This window comes from Argopecten irradians, chromosome 15, assembly GCF_041381155.1.
Source record: "Argopecten irradians isolate NY chromosome 15, Ai_NY, whole genome shotgun sequence".
NCBI lineage: Eukaryota > Metazoa > Mollusca > Bivalvia > Pectinida > Pectinidae > Argopecten > Argopecten irradians.
The window spans coordinates 29,666,321-29,683,840 of NC_091148.1; the positions used below are offsets into that span (position 1 = coordinate 29,666,321).

General features: G+C 32.6%; 1 protein-coding gene across 1 annotated transcript; it reads left to right on the forward strand.

The window, feature by feature from the left end:
* The first annotated feature begins 5,030 nt into the window (after positions 1–5,030).
* LOC138309340 (uncharacterized) lies at positions 5,031–12,445 on the forward strand. Its single transcript, XM_069250518.1, has 5 exons — positions 5,031–5,095; positions 7,595–7,673; positions 9,083–9,323; positions 9,617–9,964; positions 10,150–12,445. Exons 1-5 carry the CDS (start codon positions 5,040–5,042, stop codon positions 10,428–10,430), a joined length of 1,005 nt encoding a protein of 334 aa, XP_069106619.1. The 5' UTR covers positions 5,031–5,039; the 3' UTR covers positions 10,431–12,445.
* The last annotated feature ends 5,075 nt before the right edge of the window (positions 12,446–17,520 follow it).

The following is a 17,520-nucleotide window of genomic DNA, read 5'->3' on the forward strand; positions in this document are numbered from 1 at the left end:
GGACCAAAAATTCCGGAAATATTTTTTCCGGGTCAGAACAATGTGTATATTATTATTATTTATATATGTATTGTATCAATGTTAAATATATATTGTTTAATTATGTGAATTATTCTAGTTAAATAATGGATAGGCTTAATATGAATTGCATTTGGAAAATACATCGTATATTATAATATTGTATGTTATAGTTTCTCACTCTAATGTTAGGTTACCATTATTATGTAAAATGACACAGAATCTCCTTGAAGGAGGAAATAAAGAATGTCTGTCTGTCTGTCTGTCTGTCTGTCTGTCTGTCTGTCTGTCTGTATGTCTGTCTGACTACATAGTATTACAGATAAAGAGGTCTCCTCATAACTATGAAGTATTACAAACATAGATATTTTCTTACAACTATACAATATAACACACAAAGATATTTCCTTATAACTATACAATATAACACACATAGAGATTTCCTTATAACTATACAATATAACACACATAGAAATTTCCTTTAACTATACAATATAACACACATAGAGATTTCCTTATAACTATACAATATAACACACATAGAGATTTCCTTATAACTATACAATATAACACACATAGAGATTTCATTATAACTATACAATATAACACACATAGAGATTTCCTTATAACTATACAATATAACACACATAGAGATTTCCTTATAACTATACAATACAACACACATAGAGATTTCCTTATAACTATTCAATATAACACACATAGAGATTTTTTATAACTATACAATACAACACACATAGAGATTTCCTTATAACTATACAATATAACACACATAGAGATTTTCTTATAACTATACAATATATCACACCTACAGATTTCCTTATAACTATACAATATAATTTTTGGTTTGTTTAGTTTTACGTCTTATTAACAGCCAGGGTCATGTAAAGACGTGCCAGATTTGTTGGTTGAGGAAAGCCGGAGTACCCAGAGAAAAACCACCGGCCAGCGGTCAGTACCTGGCAACTGCCCCACATGGGATTCGAACCCGCATCCCAGAGGTGGAGGGCTTGTGGTAATATGTCGGGACATCTTAACCACTCGGCCACCGCAGCCCCTCTATACAATATAACACACATAGAGATTACCTTATAACTATACAATATAACACACATAGAGATTTCCTTATAACTATACAATATAACACACATAGAGATTTCCTTATAACTATACAATATAACACACATAGAGATTTCCTTATAACTATACAATATAACTTACATAGAGATTTCCTTATAACTATACAATATAACCTTATAACTATACAATATAACACACACAGATATTTCCTTATAGCTATACAATATAACACACATAGAGATTTCCTTATAGCTATACAATATAACACACATAGAGATTTCCTTATAGCTATACAATATAACACACATAGAGATTTCCTTATAACTATACAATATAACACACATATAGATTTCCTTATAACTATACAATATAACACACATATAGATTTCCTTATAACTATACAATATAACACACACAGATATTTCCTTATAACTATACAATATAACACACATAGACATTTCCTTATAACTATACAATATGATGTAGCGGGATTGGACTGGGTCGATCATCGGTGACCAGGTAGCTCAGTCGGTAGAGCACTCGGCTAGTATTCTGAGGGTCCCGGGTTCGAAATCCCGGTCTGGCCGCTGCATTTTCTCCTCTCCTGTTACAGAATTGGCGCCCAACTAAATAACCCACGGTGGTGGTGTTTGGAAGGGTCTCGTATGTCTTTCGGGGGCGAAGACTTCGAGAAAGGAGGGAGGAGTGTAGCGGGATTGGACTGGGTCGATCATCGGTGACCAGGTAGCTCAGTCGGTAGAGCACTCGGCTAGTATTCTGAGGGTCCCGGGTTCGAATCCCGGTCTGGCCGCTGCATTTTCTCCTCTCCTGTTACAATGACACACATAGAGATTACCTTATAACTATACAATATAACACACATGGAGATTTCCTTATAACTATACAATATAACTTACATAGAGATTTCCTTATAACTATACAATATAACACACACAGATATTTCCTTATAACTATACAATATAACACACATAGAGATTTCTTTATAACTATACAATATAACACACATAGAGATTACCTTATAGCTATACAATATAACACACATAGAGATTTCATTATAACTATACAATATAACACACATAGAGATTTCATTATAACTATACAATATAACACACATGGAGATTTCCTTATAACTATACAATATAACACACATAGAGATTTCTTTATAACTATACAATATAACACACATAGAGATTTCCTTATAACTATACAATATAACACACATAGAGATTTCATTATAACTATACAATATAACACACATGGAGATTTCCTTATAACTATACAATATAACACACACAGATATTTCCTCATAACTATACAATATAACACACATAGAGATTTCCTTATAACTATACAATATAACACACATAGAGATTTCTTTATAACTATACAATATAACACACATAGAGATTTCCTTATAACTATACAATATAACACACATAGAGATTTCATTATAACTATACAATATAACACACATGGAGATTTCCTTATAACTATACAATATAACACACACAGATATTTCCTCATAACTATACAATATAACACACATAGAGATTTCCTTATAACTATACAATATAACTTACATAGAGATTTCCTTATAACTATACAATATAACACACACAGATATTTCCTTATAACTATACAATATAACACACATAGAGATTTCTTTATAACTATACAATATAACACACATAGAGATTACCTTATAGCTATACAATATAACACACATAGAGATTTCATTATAACTATACAATATAACACACATAGAGATTTCCTTATAACTATACAATATAACACACATGGAGATTTCCTTATAACTATACAATATAACACACACAGATATTTCCTTATAACTATACAATATAACACACATAGAGATTTCATTATAACTATACAATATAACACACATAGAGATTTCCTTATAACTATACAATATAACACACATAGAGATTTCATTATAACTATACAATATAACACACATGGAGATTTCCTTATAACTATACAATATAACACACATAGAGATTTCTTTATAACTATACAATATAACACACATAGAGATTTCCTTATAACTATACAATATAACACACATAGAGATTTCATTATAACTATACAATATAACACACATGGAGATTTCCTTATAACTATACAATATAACACACACAGATATTTCCTCATAACTATACAATATAACACACATAGAGATTTCCTTATAACTATACAATATAACACACATAGAGATTACCTTATAGCTATACAATATAACACACATAGAGATTTCCTCATAACTTTGCAATATAATACACATAGAGATTTCCTTATAACTATACAATATAACACACATAGAGATTTCCTTATAACTATACAATAAAACACACATAGAGATTTCCTTATAACTATACAATATAACACACATAGAGATTTCCTTATAGCTATACAATATAACACACATAGAGATTTCTTTATAACTATACAATATAACGCACATAGAGATTTCCTTATAACTATACAATATAACGCACATAGAGATTTCCTTATAACTATACAATATAACACACATAGAGATTTCCTTATAGCTATACAATATAACACACATAGAGATTTCCTTATAACTATACAATATAACACACATAGATATTTCCTTATAACTATACAATATAACACACATAGAGATTTCATTATAACTATACAATATAACACACATAGAGATTTCATTATAACTATACAATATAACACACATAGAGATTTCTTTATAACTATACAATATAACACACATAGAGATTTTCTTATAACTATTCAATATAACACACATAGACATTTCCTTATAACTATACAATATAACACACACAGATATTTCATTATAACTATACAATATAACACACATAGAGATTTCCTTATAGCTATACAATATAACACACATAGATATTTCCTTATAACTATACAATATAACACACATAGAGATTTCATTATAACTATACAATATAACACACATAGAGATTTCTTTATAACTATACAATACAACACACATAGAGATTTCCTTATAACTATACAATATAACACACATAGATGTTTCCTTATAACTATACAATATAACACACATAGAGATTTCCTTATAACTATAGAGTTTTACACACACAGAGATTTCCTTATAACTATACAATATAACACACATAGATATTTCCTTATAACTATACAATATAACACACATAGACATTTCATTATAACTATACAATATAACACACATAGAGATTTCATTATAACTATACAATATAACACACATACAGATTTCCTTATAACTATACAATATAACACACATAGAGATTTCCTTATAACTATGCAATATTACACACATAGAAATTTCCTTATAACTAAAGAGTATAACATATATATCTGGAGTTCTCCTTTTAAAAATATATTTATTATTTATATAGATGCTTCCTTATAACTATAAAGTAGAAAAGTGTATAGTTGGCTACGGTTTTCATTCCCCAGTCCCATCTTCAGTATTACAACATCCGAAAAATAGAAAGCTAACGAAAAATCACCATTCAAGTTGAACAATTTCGTTTTGAGCTCTTTAGAATTTCATTAAAAATAAAAATGACCCACAGAGATACATCTGATGATTAAAGAAATAAATGCCAAGATGTTATTATGATATCAAATTAACGTAATACCACACCTGTTATTTACGACAGCGTCACAGGAGTTACTTCCCTTGTATTGCTCATAACCCTGTCCCCGTAATGATTCCAGAAAAAATGTCTTTGCTTACATTTTTTTTCAATGTATCTATTCATATCAAATCGAATGAATATTTCATAATATCAAGTTCGGGTATTCATGGGAGACTAAAAATAGACCATATGACGTGATCGTTGCTAATACAACAAGTACATGTACATCATATGCACACTGCGCATGTCTACCTCAGTTTCAGTAAAACGAAAGGTGATGAGATGGCGTAAGTATACGGTATTTATATATACATACAGATACAAATTACAAAAGATTACAAAATAATATACATTAATATCTATACACGGTGGTGAGCTAGATGTAACAGGCCTTTTGGTCAACTTCATCAATATTATGGGCTATTATGGGGCTATATTGTGTACAAATGCATATTTACTTTGGCGACCGTTGTATTGTTATGAACAGAACGCAGAGCGATGTCCACTTGTGTAATCAGATAAACTAAACGGTCTTACTGAATTATGTCATATCTATGTACCATCAATAATACTTACGTTTTGGTTTCGAAATTCGGGGAATCTAAGTAACGAAAGCGAAAGTAACATCAACTCATACACGATACAAATATTTCCGGTTGATTGGAAATCAAATATGGCTAGCTCCTACTGGCCCGGATAGGCACATACTGATGTTATATCTAAACTCACAAGTCAATAAGATATATAAGCATCAAACTGTCAATATTATAGACTCTGTGGTTTACATAGATGCAAGAGCACACATCACAGACAATAATTTGATAATGAAGAGAGCACATAAATAGAGTATCTGTCATGAGTTGCCCTTCATATTAGATTTATGATACGAGTTTGATTTTTTAACATTTCTTGCGAGCCTGTTACGAGCAAAAAATTGGAAAATTCCAAATGAATATGATAAATCTAATATGAAGCGAAACGAATGACAGAATACCAATGCGCCGTGATATCTAGTGTGAAAAATAACCAGTTTGTTTAAAATAGTAATTTAGATTGAGCAGGTACTTCATTATCAAACCTTTACTGGGACCCTACCAGTAAACGTGAAGGAACAGTAGTTGTGATTTGGGAAAAAGTTGTGTGCATACAGCAAACACATTATTTCCACATGAACAACACAACACCATCTTGAAGTATTCGTCAGTAGCTCCAGATATTCGGAAAATCTGGACTCAAAGAAGTATATGGACACAATCACGACTACTCTTCCGTCACGACTACTACGAATATAGAATAATCCTTGATTTAGATGAAACCCAGTTGAACAATTATGCTGTGTTTGTGTGTTAATAAACCAATTTTCAATTAATTAGTTTTTGATTCTTTAAACTTAACTATAATAATTGCTTACTACTCAATATCCAATTACACATGTAATTAGTAAATAAAGATAAAATTATACACATTTAACCTAAGTCATCAGATAGGATGGTTATGGCCTGTGCATCAATAATGCACAAGGACATTTGGTCAAACCACCTAAAAGTTCATCATTCTTATTAAAATGTTATATTTCATAATATGTATTTATTTTATATACCTTCGTTTAAAATCACAACATCTATATTCAGTTTGTAATCTATGTATGTGTAATGAAGTGCGTGTGAATGTATGTATTTATGTAATTGGTATATATGGGACAAGGAAGTAATTCCAACCGTGTGGACAAAACAAAATTGTCAAATTTTCGAGGCGATTTGCCCCTTTATCAAGACATACAAAACGAACACGATTACATAATAGGATACGAACAGTAATGTGGGACAAAGTAGACAGATATTAAACTATATTTAACAATTAAAGGATTGTTAGATTGCATTTATTGGAGATATAAATGCAATCTGGGTGGCAGATAAATAGAATAGCGCCCGTTAGGGCGCTATGAATATTTATCTGCCACCCAGATTGCATTTATATCTCCAATAAATGCAATCTAACAATCCTTTAATTGTTATATTTACATTTTACTTTCTAGTTCAAAGTAAAACATAAAATAGATTCGAGTCAACATTTGAGTTTAACCTCAACAGCCAAGTTCAATGTGATAAAAAATAGTCCCTATAAAATTATTGAAATGATAACAAAATTACAATGTTTTCCAATAGCTTTTCAGTTTAATTTCAATTATCCAGACATTCAAAAGATTTTTTTATAAGTTTCATAACCAAACTGGTTCATTCGACTACATTGTCAATTTTCCCGCGCGGACTAGAATGGTGTCAGTAAACAAGGCCCACATCCATTTATGTAGATATTACTACGCTAAGTCTAGGCTGCATTTATTGGCTCATAATGCAGATCAAGTTTATCATTAGAGTTATGGGAGTCGCAGTGACAAAATGTAAATATAGCACAATGGAGCGCAATTAACCCTTCGGCAAGTGGCAGCCGAAGGCCGGAGTTGTAATTAGGTATTACCTTTTCTATATTTTGTTGTTACATAATTATTCATTTCAAAATATTGTAACATAATATCCTTGAAAGGAAAGAATTTGTTTAGGCTTTGCCTGTTATTCAATCCTTTTGACTGCAAACATCATGTCAATAAAATTTGTTGAAATGAAAAAAAAAAAAAAAAAAAAAAAATAAAATTTGTTTAAATTAAAAAAAAAAAAAAAAAAAAAAAAACAACATTAAGATGGATAAGACACAGTTTGCTGTATTTGCGAGATAAGTTTAGAATAAAAGTAACTAAAATGACAATAATCTACCATTCGTTACTATAGAGAACATGAAGATTCGTCATCTTCAGTCTCCGGAGACAGTAATAGTGGAAGTGATGATGAAGTTGTGGACAATATTGAGGTAAGGAAACATTTATGTTCTACTTTCTTTATTGAGTTGCCCAAAAGAAGCATATATACATATATATATATATATACAGTACGCGTCAGGTGGTTTGTTAGCCAAACACCGCCACATTGTTGGGGTCTATTTTACTAGCGTAATCCCCTACACTAGTCGCCTCCCGCCGGGTGGCGGTCGGTGTAAACACCCGTGTTGAAACACTGGCTGTTCTAATCCCCTACACTCGTGTGACACTCGTAACTCCGAGAGTGGATTAGCACAAATCAACCTGACGCGTACTGTAGATATACATTATTGAATATTCCCACTATCTAACCGAGGGGACACAACTCGTCAAAGACAACATCACATACAGCTGCACATCATACAGAGTATTTACATATATAGCATTGATAACTGAAATAACATTGGTAAAGGTTACTCGCTATGTTTACCAATGAATCCAGATATAGTTTGAATAACTATTTAACTATCAGTATTGATCTTAATCATTTACAAGGTTTATAAGAGCGAGAACCTGGTAACATTAATTTGGTCAAATTTGCGAGTTCTACGATCATTTTGACACGTTTAATATATATATATTAATAAATCACATTGCAAGACATTCTTCTAATCGTATGAGCACTGCCTAGACATATATGACTTAACCTGCATAAATAGGAAAGAGTTTAATTTAATCTTCTTTGATTTATTAGCTCTGCTACTTTTAGTGTCCATGGTAGCATTGCTTATCTGGATAGTACGTACTCATATTTGGGATAACATACATACGTAATTGACCAGTCCAGACCACCGTTAACAAATACACAGGCATTGTCGCTAACTACAGGTGTAAATAACATGTACAAACATATCACTATCGTCAGTCACAACTTGGATATCATCCTGCTAAGCTTACTTCTAATGCGTAGAATAGTGTTTGAATTTTTTAAAATGATCATTTTGAGAGCTACTGAAGCAATATATTTCCACTGTCGATCCCTACAAGTTATTACACTGACCGTAAACTTGACTTGCAATTGGCAATAGTGAGACTTCAACTAGCTACAAACTGTACGATGGAAGTCAATGCAGACAGGGACACACTACGGGTTTAAAGATACTAAAACGATTAAGGTAAAGGATGATTTACCGTCGATTAGTCCCACCGTTCGTTGATTGTGTGGTCACAAAATATCACGTCAAAATATGACGTTACATTTACGGAAAGGTAGGACTAATCGACGATCAATCTTAATTCATTTGCGTCGTTTTGGTATATCGAAATCGGCGTATTGATTCCCGGTAAAAACATCTACAAAAATAGCAATTATGATCAAACAATCGCCTGGTTATGATGACACTTAAATGGCACCTAGTAATGGATGCTATTACAGATCTGATCATTGTATTGTATTATACAGATAGATCCAGGCTTCCTGCCTAACGATGTTGTACTGATAGTGGAGGACCAGAGACTCCATGTTAACAGAGATCTACTGGTGTCAGTGTCACCTGTGTTCGAGGCCTGGCTTAAAAAGGAATGGCAGGGTGACCAACAAACAGAAAGTGGGAAAGTGGAGTTATCAATCCCGCGGAAATCATTGAAAGATATAACAACATTCTTAAAATGTCTTCTGCCTTCTTTCTCTGACAAAGTGTCAGGTAAATTATGGACTCATATTGACTACGTGCTCAAACATTCAGGGAGTATCACAAGTGTCAAAGAAAACAAACTTTTAACTTGATCTAGTTTCTAACCTCTTTGTTTTGGGAGATGGGCGATGGAATCTGTTCGCGAATTCATACTGCTGTCTTGTATATTTTATTTTTTAGGAAAAAGTATTTCAGCCATTAAACGGTAAGCAATAGAAAAGTGTCGTTATTAGAATGTCTATGTTAAAAAATTGCCTATGCTACGTATGTGTCTATGACAATAAACATGTTTTGTTTTACAGTGGAAACACTTGATATAGTACTGCCTTTGGCAGATGAATATCAAACAGAGTCCTTGCTATCAGAATGTTTCCATGTGATACGGCGACATATAGAATCTGTCTTCACGACGAATAGTGACATCAGCGCGGATCAAATTGTTAAATATCTGCATTTCATCGAGCAGTACGAACCCGACAACGACGACATTAAAACAGATATTGTTAGTATAGCGGCCTGCGAAAAAATGGAGAAACTTGAAGCAGTAGAGGAATTCGACGACATTGGAGAGGCCTTGCAACTGGAGATTGCTAAAAAGAGTTCCAAACTTCTGGAGGTTTTATTTATGTCCAGATTATCTGATATTGAACGTAAGTGTTTTGTTTCTTCTCTTTGACATATGAACAATAATTGCTATGTTCGTTAGCAACCGAAAAAAGGCTCGTGGTTGATTATTATGATTATACATGTTTTGGAAATATTTGGAAGGTACAAACAAGAAGTTCGAGTTTAATATTTTCTTCGTCAGTTGTATTAATTTTCTTTTGTTTTGTAGAGAAAATACATCGTAAAAAGCCATTTGGAAACGTACACCATGTTAATGCCTATTTTTTGCGGAAACGGAAAGATAGCGTACAGTTACTTCTAGAACAGACATTGAATCACATCAAGGATTTCGAGAAATCTGTTTCTTCTTATAATGTATCATCAACACCAATGGGAGAACTTCTGTTATGTCTTTCTGTCTCCGATACTTTAGAAATAAGTACAATTTATAACAAATGCATAACAAAACTATCCAGCATAAAAATTACTAATGACCAATTCAGAACGTGATGGAAGAAACTTTTCCGAACCGGTAGAAATGCTGACAACGAAGTCATCAATAAACATTTAACTAAACTATAAAATATATCAAAGTTTTGTACATATTTTCAATGTTGAGTTGTTCTCTTGTGCATTATACTACATCTTCTTTGGTTTGAATAATGAAAACGATGTATGTAATCCCTTTAAATAAATAATTTTCACATCTCTAGGCAAATGTAACTCCCTTAGTGTCAGATTAACAAAAATATAAATAACAATAGTATATCCCAAATATCTCATTTTGTAATACACACCAGATACCATATTTTCTTAGATAACATAATTTATTGCACTTGTTCATATTTATGTTTTATATTTATCCGGGTGATGACTGTTGTGATTACATCTGTATTTGAAACAAACAAGTAGTGGTGATTATCAGATGTTGATGTAGTTATCACAAAGAATTTTGTGATATTTTTTTAAGTGCTTTGAACTTCTGTTAATAGTTGCTAAATTTCAACATCAATTATCAGTTTACCATTGTGTATAATTTGTCATTCCTAAGGCTTGATTATATTCTTGATCATATTTACTCTACATATATCGTTTGTGACATTTGAGTTAAAAACCCCGTAGTGAAAACTGTGTATATCCTCTGGCAATTTACTTCGATACCTTTTTTGAAAGATTTTATGTTCCATTTTATTACGTAACCGGATTAATGTCACGGCCATCCTAATTGCCTAAAGGACACTGACCACGGCTGATTAATCTGCCAATGAGCGATATCTGTCAATCATAATTCTGTAATTTTATTGTATGTACATTATTTATGCATGAAATATTTTATTTGTAAGTCAGTTAGGTCTCCGACTTTGTACGGAACACAACGGCTATATTCTGGACACTCCAGAATAGCCATCTGTCAAGTCAAAGTTATCATCATTAAATTCCAAAGTTCAACTTCAACATTTTCTTACGTCATCTTTACTTCTTGACAAAACGTACGAAGTTTCCGTATGTTATATTTGTGTTGATTTATTTTACTGAGACTCGATTTCAAAATAAGTGATCAAGAACTACATAACTTGTCTAAACCGAATGTCATCGGCACGAGCCGGAAAAGGCAGGTTTCCGAATTGTAAGGTTTTCATACATGTACCTATATTTAAAAAGGAAAATAATACATACAATAGAGCCAGAATTAAATCAATATTATGATTACAATTAATCAACAGGCTTATGCATGTTCACATCTGGCACACAGTGCTTATAATTACATCTTGATGTATATCATGATTTCTTTTCCTCGATATTGAAATATGCTATGTGCTTCATAAATATAAAGCTTAAAAATGTATATGGTAATTTACAATGATTTCACGAATACGAATATTAAAACATATGTATTTCTTCCAAGAAGCAAGAACCCCATAATGTGGACCACGGTGATTTTTGTTGTGTTTACTTTGATAAATGATAAACTGTACATAGTTAATTTACTGTTGTGTTATTTAGAGGCTGCTATTGCAAATTTATATATATGTACTAAATGTGTTATATACGTTTATAGACCTTTGTATTAAGTTGTGGAATGTAATGCATGACCAGTTGTTTATGGTGATAGATTCAAACAGAATAAACTTTTATGTTCGAATACCTTTCCAATCAGACAAAAGTCCGCGTACCAAAACAATTTATGTACTCTCGGTACATCAGTTTTATATACATGAATGTAATGGAACTGGGTTTATAGGCAAATTATGGGTTATCCTTAAAATGTATAGCAATGATAAAAAATGTATTACGTATAACAATTTGATGTCCTAACGTGTTTTAATGGAGAGAGGAATTTTACAAGGGCGTCACTCTCTGCCAAAATGTATCTGATTTCATCAATGAATTATTAAATGAAATCAAAATATGTGGCAAAGGCACAGCGGATTGTTGATTTAAAAGCTGTTATACCCACTCAAGCGGACGACCTGTGTCTTTTAAGTACAAATCATCACAGTTTGCAAGAAATGGTAAACATATGTGAGGTGATACAATATACAAACACACATATGTCAAATCAACACATGAGGTAAATAAGAACATACTACACCTGTGTATCAACAGGTTGATGTGTTACCATTGAACACAGGTATATATACAACACAGAAAATTATCGTTATGAGGACAATATAGTAATAAACATTTTTTTGTCCACATATGAGGTACAATATATTAAACAACAAGCTATACCAGACATCATTACAATATACAAAACACACAGGTATGATACATCAACACTACTGGATATACAACAAAAAACATATGAGACAATATTTAAAAATATACACAACACACATAAGTGTTACAACTACACACAGGTTGAGGTACAAATATTATAGCACACATTGTATTTTGAGGTATGAGGTACAATATACATATATAATTATAATCAATATAGTGGAATGCATCTTTAATTATCATGAGGTACCATATCATTTTGTATTCAGGTATAATAACACATTTAGGTATTTTAGGTAAACAATTATGGTTAGAATTCAATATACAATATTATAACACACAGGTATGAATAACATACAATTAGCCTTTGGTTTTATTACAAATAGTGATTTATAGGAGTTCAGATTAAACACACATGTAGGTACAATATACAACACACAGGTATGAGAGTACATTTAAAACAGGTATACATACGAGGTTAAATCTCACACACAATTATAATTATAGGTACAATATACAATACACACAGTTATGAGGTACAATTTACATGTAACAGGTATTCTTAATGGGTAATCTTCATATATACAACACACAGGTATGGTTACAACACACAGTTTATTACAAATACTTGTATGTATAAAATATACAACACACAGTATGATGTATAATATACAACACACTGTGATATGAGGTACAATATACAAGACCACACACGGTATAGGAGGTTACAATATACAACACAGCAGGCAAAAGCTACAATATACCAACACACAAGTTTGAGGTACCAATATATAACTACACACATGTATCAGTGACACTACTAAACAAGCGACACAGGGTATAGAGGTACAATATACAACACACAGGTATACAACACACAATATACAACACACAGGTTCGAGGTACAATATACAACACACAGGTATGAAGGCTACAAATACAACACACAGGTATGAGGATACAATATACAACACACAGGTTATGAGGTACATATACAACACACAGGTATGAGGTATCACAGGTACAATCAGGTAATATACAACACCAGGAAGGGTGTAGGTGATTAGCAGTTATGCACATATGTTAAGACACAGGTATTGAGGTACAATATACAACACACTAGGTATTGGAGGTACAATATTACAACCACACAGGTATGAGGTACAATATAACAACACACAGATGTATTGATAGGTACAAATATACAACACACAGGTATGAGGTACAATATACAACACCACTCGGTATGAGGTACAATATACAGTCACACACAAGTGTATGAGTACAATATACAACACACAGGTATGAGGTACAATATACAAACACACAGGTATGATCTACAAAATGTACAAACAAACAGGTATGAGGTACAATATACAAACACACAGGTATGGAGGCTACAATAACAACACAAAGGTATGAGGTAACAATATCAACAAACACACAGGTATAGAGGTAGTACAATATTACAACACACAGGTATAAGGTTTACAATATACAACACACAGGTCATGAGGTACCAATATACAACACACAGGTATGAGGTACAATATATCAACACACAAGGTATGAGGTTACAATATACTAAAACACAGGTATGAGGTACAGGTACAAATATACAACACACATGTATGAATGACATATATACAACACACAGGTATAAGCGGTACAATATACAACACACAGGTATGAGGTACAAATGTACAACACACAGGTGTGAGGTGTACAAAACACAATATACAATGTACACACACAGGTATGAGGTACAATATACAACACACAGGTATTAGGATAGTACAATATTACAACACAAAGGTATGAGGTACACTCATACAACACACAGGTATGAGGATCACAATATACAACACACAGGTATGAGAGTTACAATATACAAACACACAGGTATAGGTACAATATACAACCCACAGGTATGTACACAACACACAGGTACAATATACACACAAACAGGTATGGAGGTAACAATATACAACACACAGGTTTGAAGGTTACAATATACAACACACATGTACAGATGACACATTATACAACCACACAGGTATGAGGTAACACATATATACAACCACGCACCAGGTCATGAGGTACACTATACAACACACACAGTATGCAAGGTACCAATATACAACACACTTAGGTATGAAGGTACAATATAACAGTACAACAAGACACCAGGTATGAGGTACAAATATACAAAAAACACTAGGAATATAGGTACCAAATAATACAATCACACAGGTATTGATGTACAATATACAACACACAACAGGTATTAGGTACATATATACAACACAGTCAGGTATCGAGGAGGGTACAATATACATAACACACAGGTATGAAGCCTCCTAATATACAAACATACACAGTATATGAGGTACAATATACAACACACACGGTATGAGGAGACAATATACAAAACACAGGTATGAGGCTACTCATATACAACACAACACTACTAGTGAGGTACAATATATGGAGTACCACAGGTATGAGGTACAATATACAACACACACAGGTATGAGGGTAGGAACTATAGCAAAACACAGGTATAAAGGTACAATATACAACACACAGGTATTAGGTATCATATAAACAACACACAAGGTAGTGTGGTATCGATATACATAATACAGGTGATGAGGTACAATATACAACTAGACACAGGCGTATGAGGTCTTATATTAGACATATGTACCACGGTACAATATTACAACGACACAGGTAGGAGGTATACAATATACAACACATCACAGGTATGAGAGGTAAATGAGGTATTCACAAACACACAGGTATGAGGTACAATATACAACACACAGGTATGAGTACCAATAGGTACAACACACAGGTATGAGGTACAAATATACAACACACAGGATATGAGGTTACAATATACGACACACACAGGTATGAGGGTACAATATACAACACACAGCGTGTTGAGATACAATATACAAAACACAGGTATGAGGTACAATATACAACACACAGGTATATGAGGTACAATATACAACACACAGGTATGCAGGTACAGTATACAAATCCACAAGGTATGAGCATGATATTAAAATAGGGTATGAGGCGTTACCATTATATCAACACACAGGTTTGAGTTACAATATAACAACGCACATGGTATTACAGGTACAATATACAAACACACAGGTAAACAGAATCACAGTAAAACAGATATACTAGGCACATAGGTACGCTCAGAACAATATACAACACACTCACTAATGAACGGTTCTCAATATACAAAAACATAGGTACTGAGGTAACGCAAATACAACACACAGGTATGAGGTACAATATACAACGTAAACACAGGATGTATGAGGTACAATATAGCAACACAACAGGTATGAGGTAACAATATACAACAACAACAACAGACATATGAGGGTACAAATATCCAACACACAGGGTATGAGCATACACATATACAAACACACACAGCTATGAGTGTTCAAAATATACAATCAACACAGGTAATGAGGTACAATAACAACACACACACAGGTCTAAATATACAACGCACAAGTATAAAGGTACAATATATATACAAACAAACTGGTATGAGGTACAATATACACAAACACAGGTAGGAGGTACAATATACAACACACAGGTATAAAAACAGTACAATATTTATAACAAAACACACACAGGTATGAGGTACACATTATACAAACACCCAGATATGAGCTACAATATACAACACACGGTATGAGGTACAATATACAACACAAAGTATTCGACGGTACAATATACAACACACAGTGTATTAGGTACAAGTACAACACACAGATAATGAGATACAATATACAACACAATGATGACAAGGTACGACATACAAACACACAGGTATTGAGTGTACACAATATACAACGCAAAGGGTATGAGGTACATATGATAGCACATTATAGGTAGGGAGGTACAATAGTACAAGCAAATAGTTATAGTGGTTCAATATACAAGTCACAACAGGTAGGAGACAACTATTATACAACACTCAGGTAGGATGGTACAATATACAACAATAGTACAAGTAGACATTTGCAACACAAGGTCTATGAGGTACAATTATACATACAACACAGGTTCGAAGGCTTACAATTATAATCAACACACATGTTTGATGTACATTATTACAGCACAACACACATGTATACTATGTACAAGATATACAAACACACAGGTGTATGAGGTACAATTATACAACACACACGGTAGACAAGTAGCATTATACAACACACAGTTCATTACGTACATTCCTACAACACGAAGCTATTAGGTTCAGTATACACATACATAGGTATGAGGTACAATATACAACACACAGGTATAAGTACAATTTAACAACACGCAGCTTATAAGGTTTCATATACAACTAAGAGTGTATGAGGTACAATACACACACAACAACTCACCAGTATGCCGGTAACAATATACAGAAACAATCAAGTATGAGGTACAATATAAAAACACTACAAGTAATATTGAAGCTACAATAAAGTACAACAACCACAGGTATGAGGTACAATATACGACACAACACAGATATGCACGCTACAATATATAACAACACCCAGGTATGGAGTTACAAAATATCGAAACACACAGATAATTCGCTACAATATACAACACAAACCCCCAGGCTATTAATGGTTACATATACTAATAACCACATTAATTATTAGGTACGATATACAAAATACCTTTATATATTATACAATCAATCCACACGCACAATTAAATATGTTCACAATCTACAACACATCTAACAGCAGGTAAAGATGAACAAAATACAGCACATAATGTATGAGGTACAATAATAGCAACACACAGTTAGTGAGGTTCAATA

Bases quoted from the DNA above. Each gene is read 5' to 3' on its own strand.
- LOC138309340 (XM_069250518.1), top strand. From the start codon at position 5,040: ATGCACACTGCGCATGTCTACCTCAGTTTCAGTAAAACGAAAGGTGAT. The intron at 5,096-7,594 runs GTAAGTATACGG...TCGTTACTATAG, and splicing joins ACGAAAGGTGATGAGATGGC to AGAACATGAAGATTCGTCAT. The intron at 9,324-9,616 runs GTAAATTATGGA...TTTGTTTTACAG, and splicing joins TTTCTCTGACAAAGTGTCAG to TGGAAACACTTGATATAGTA.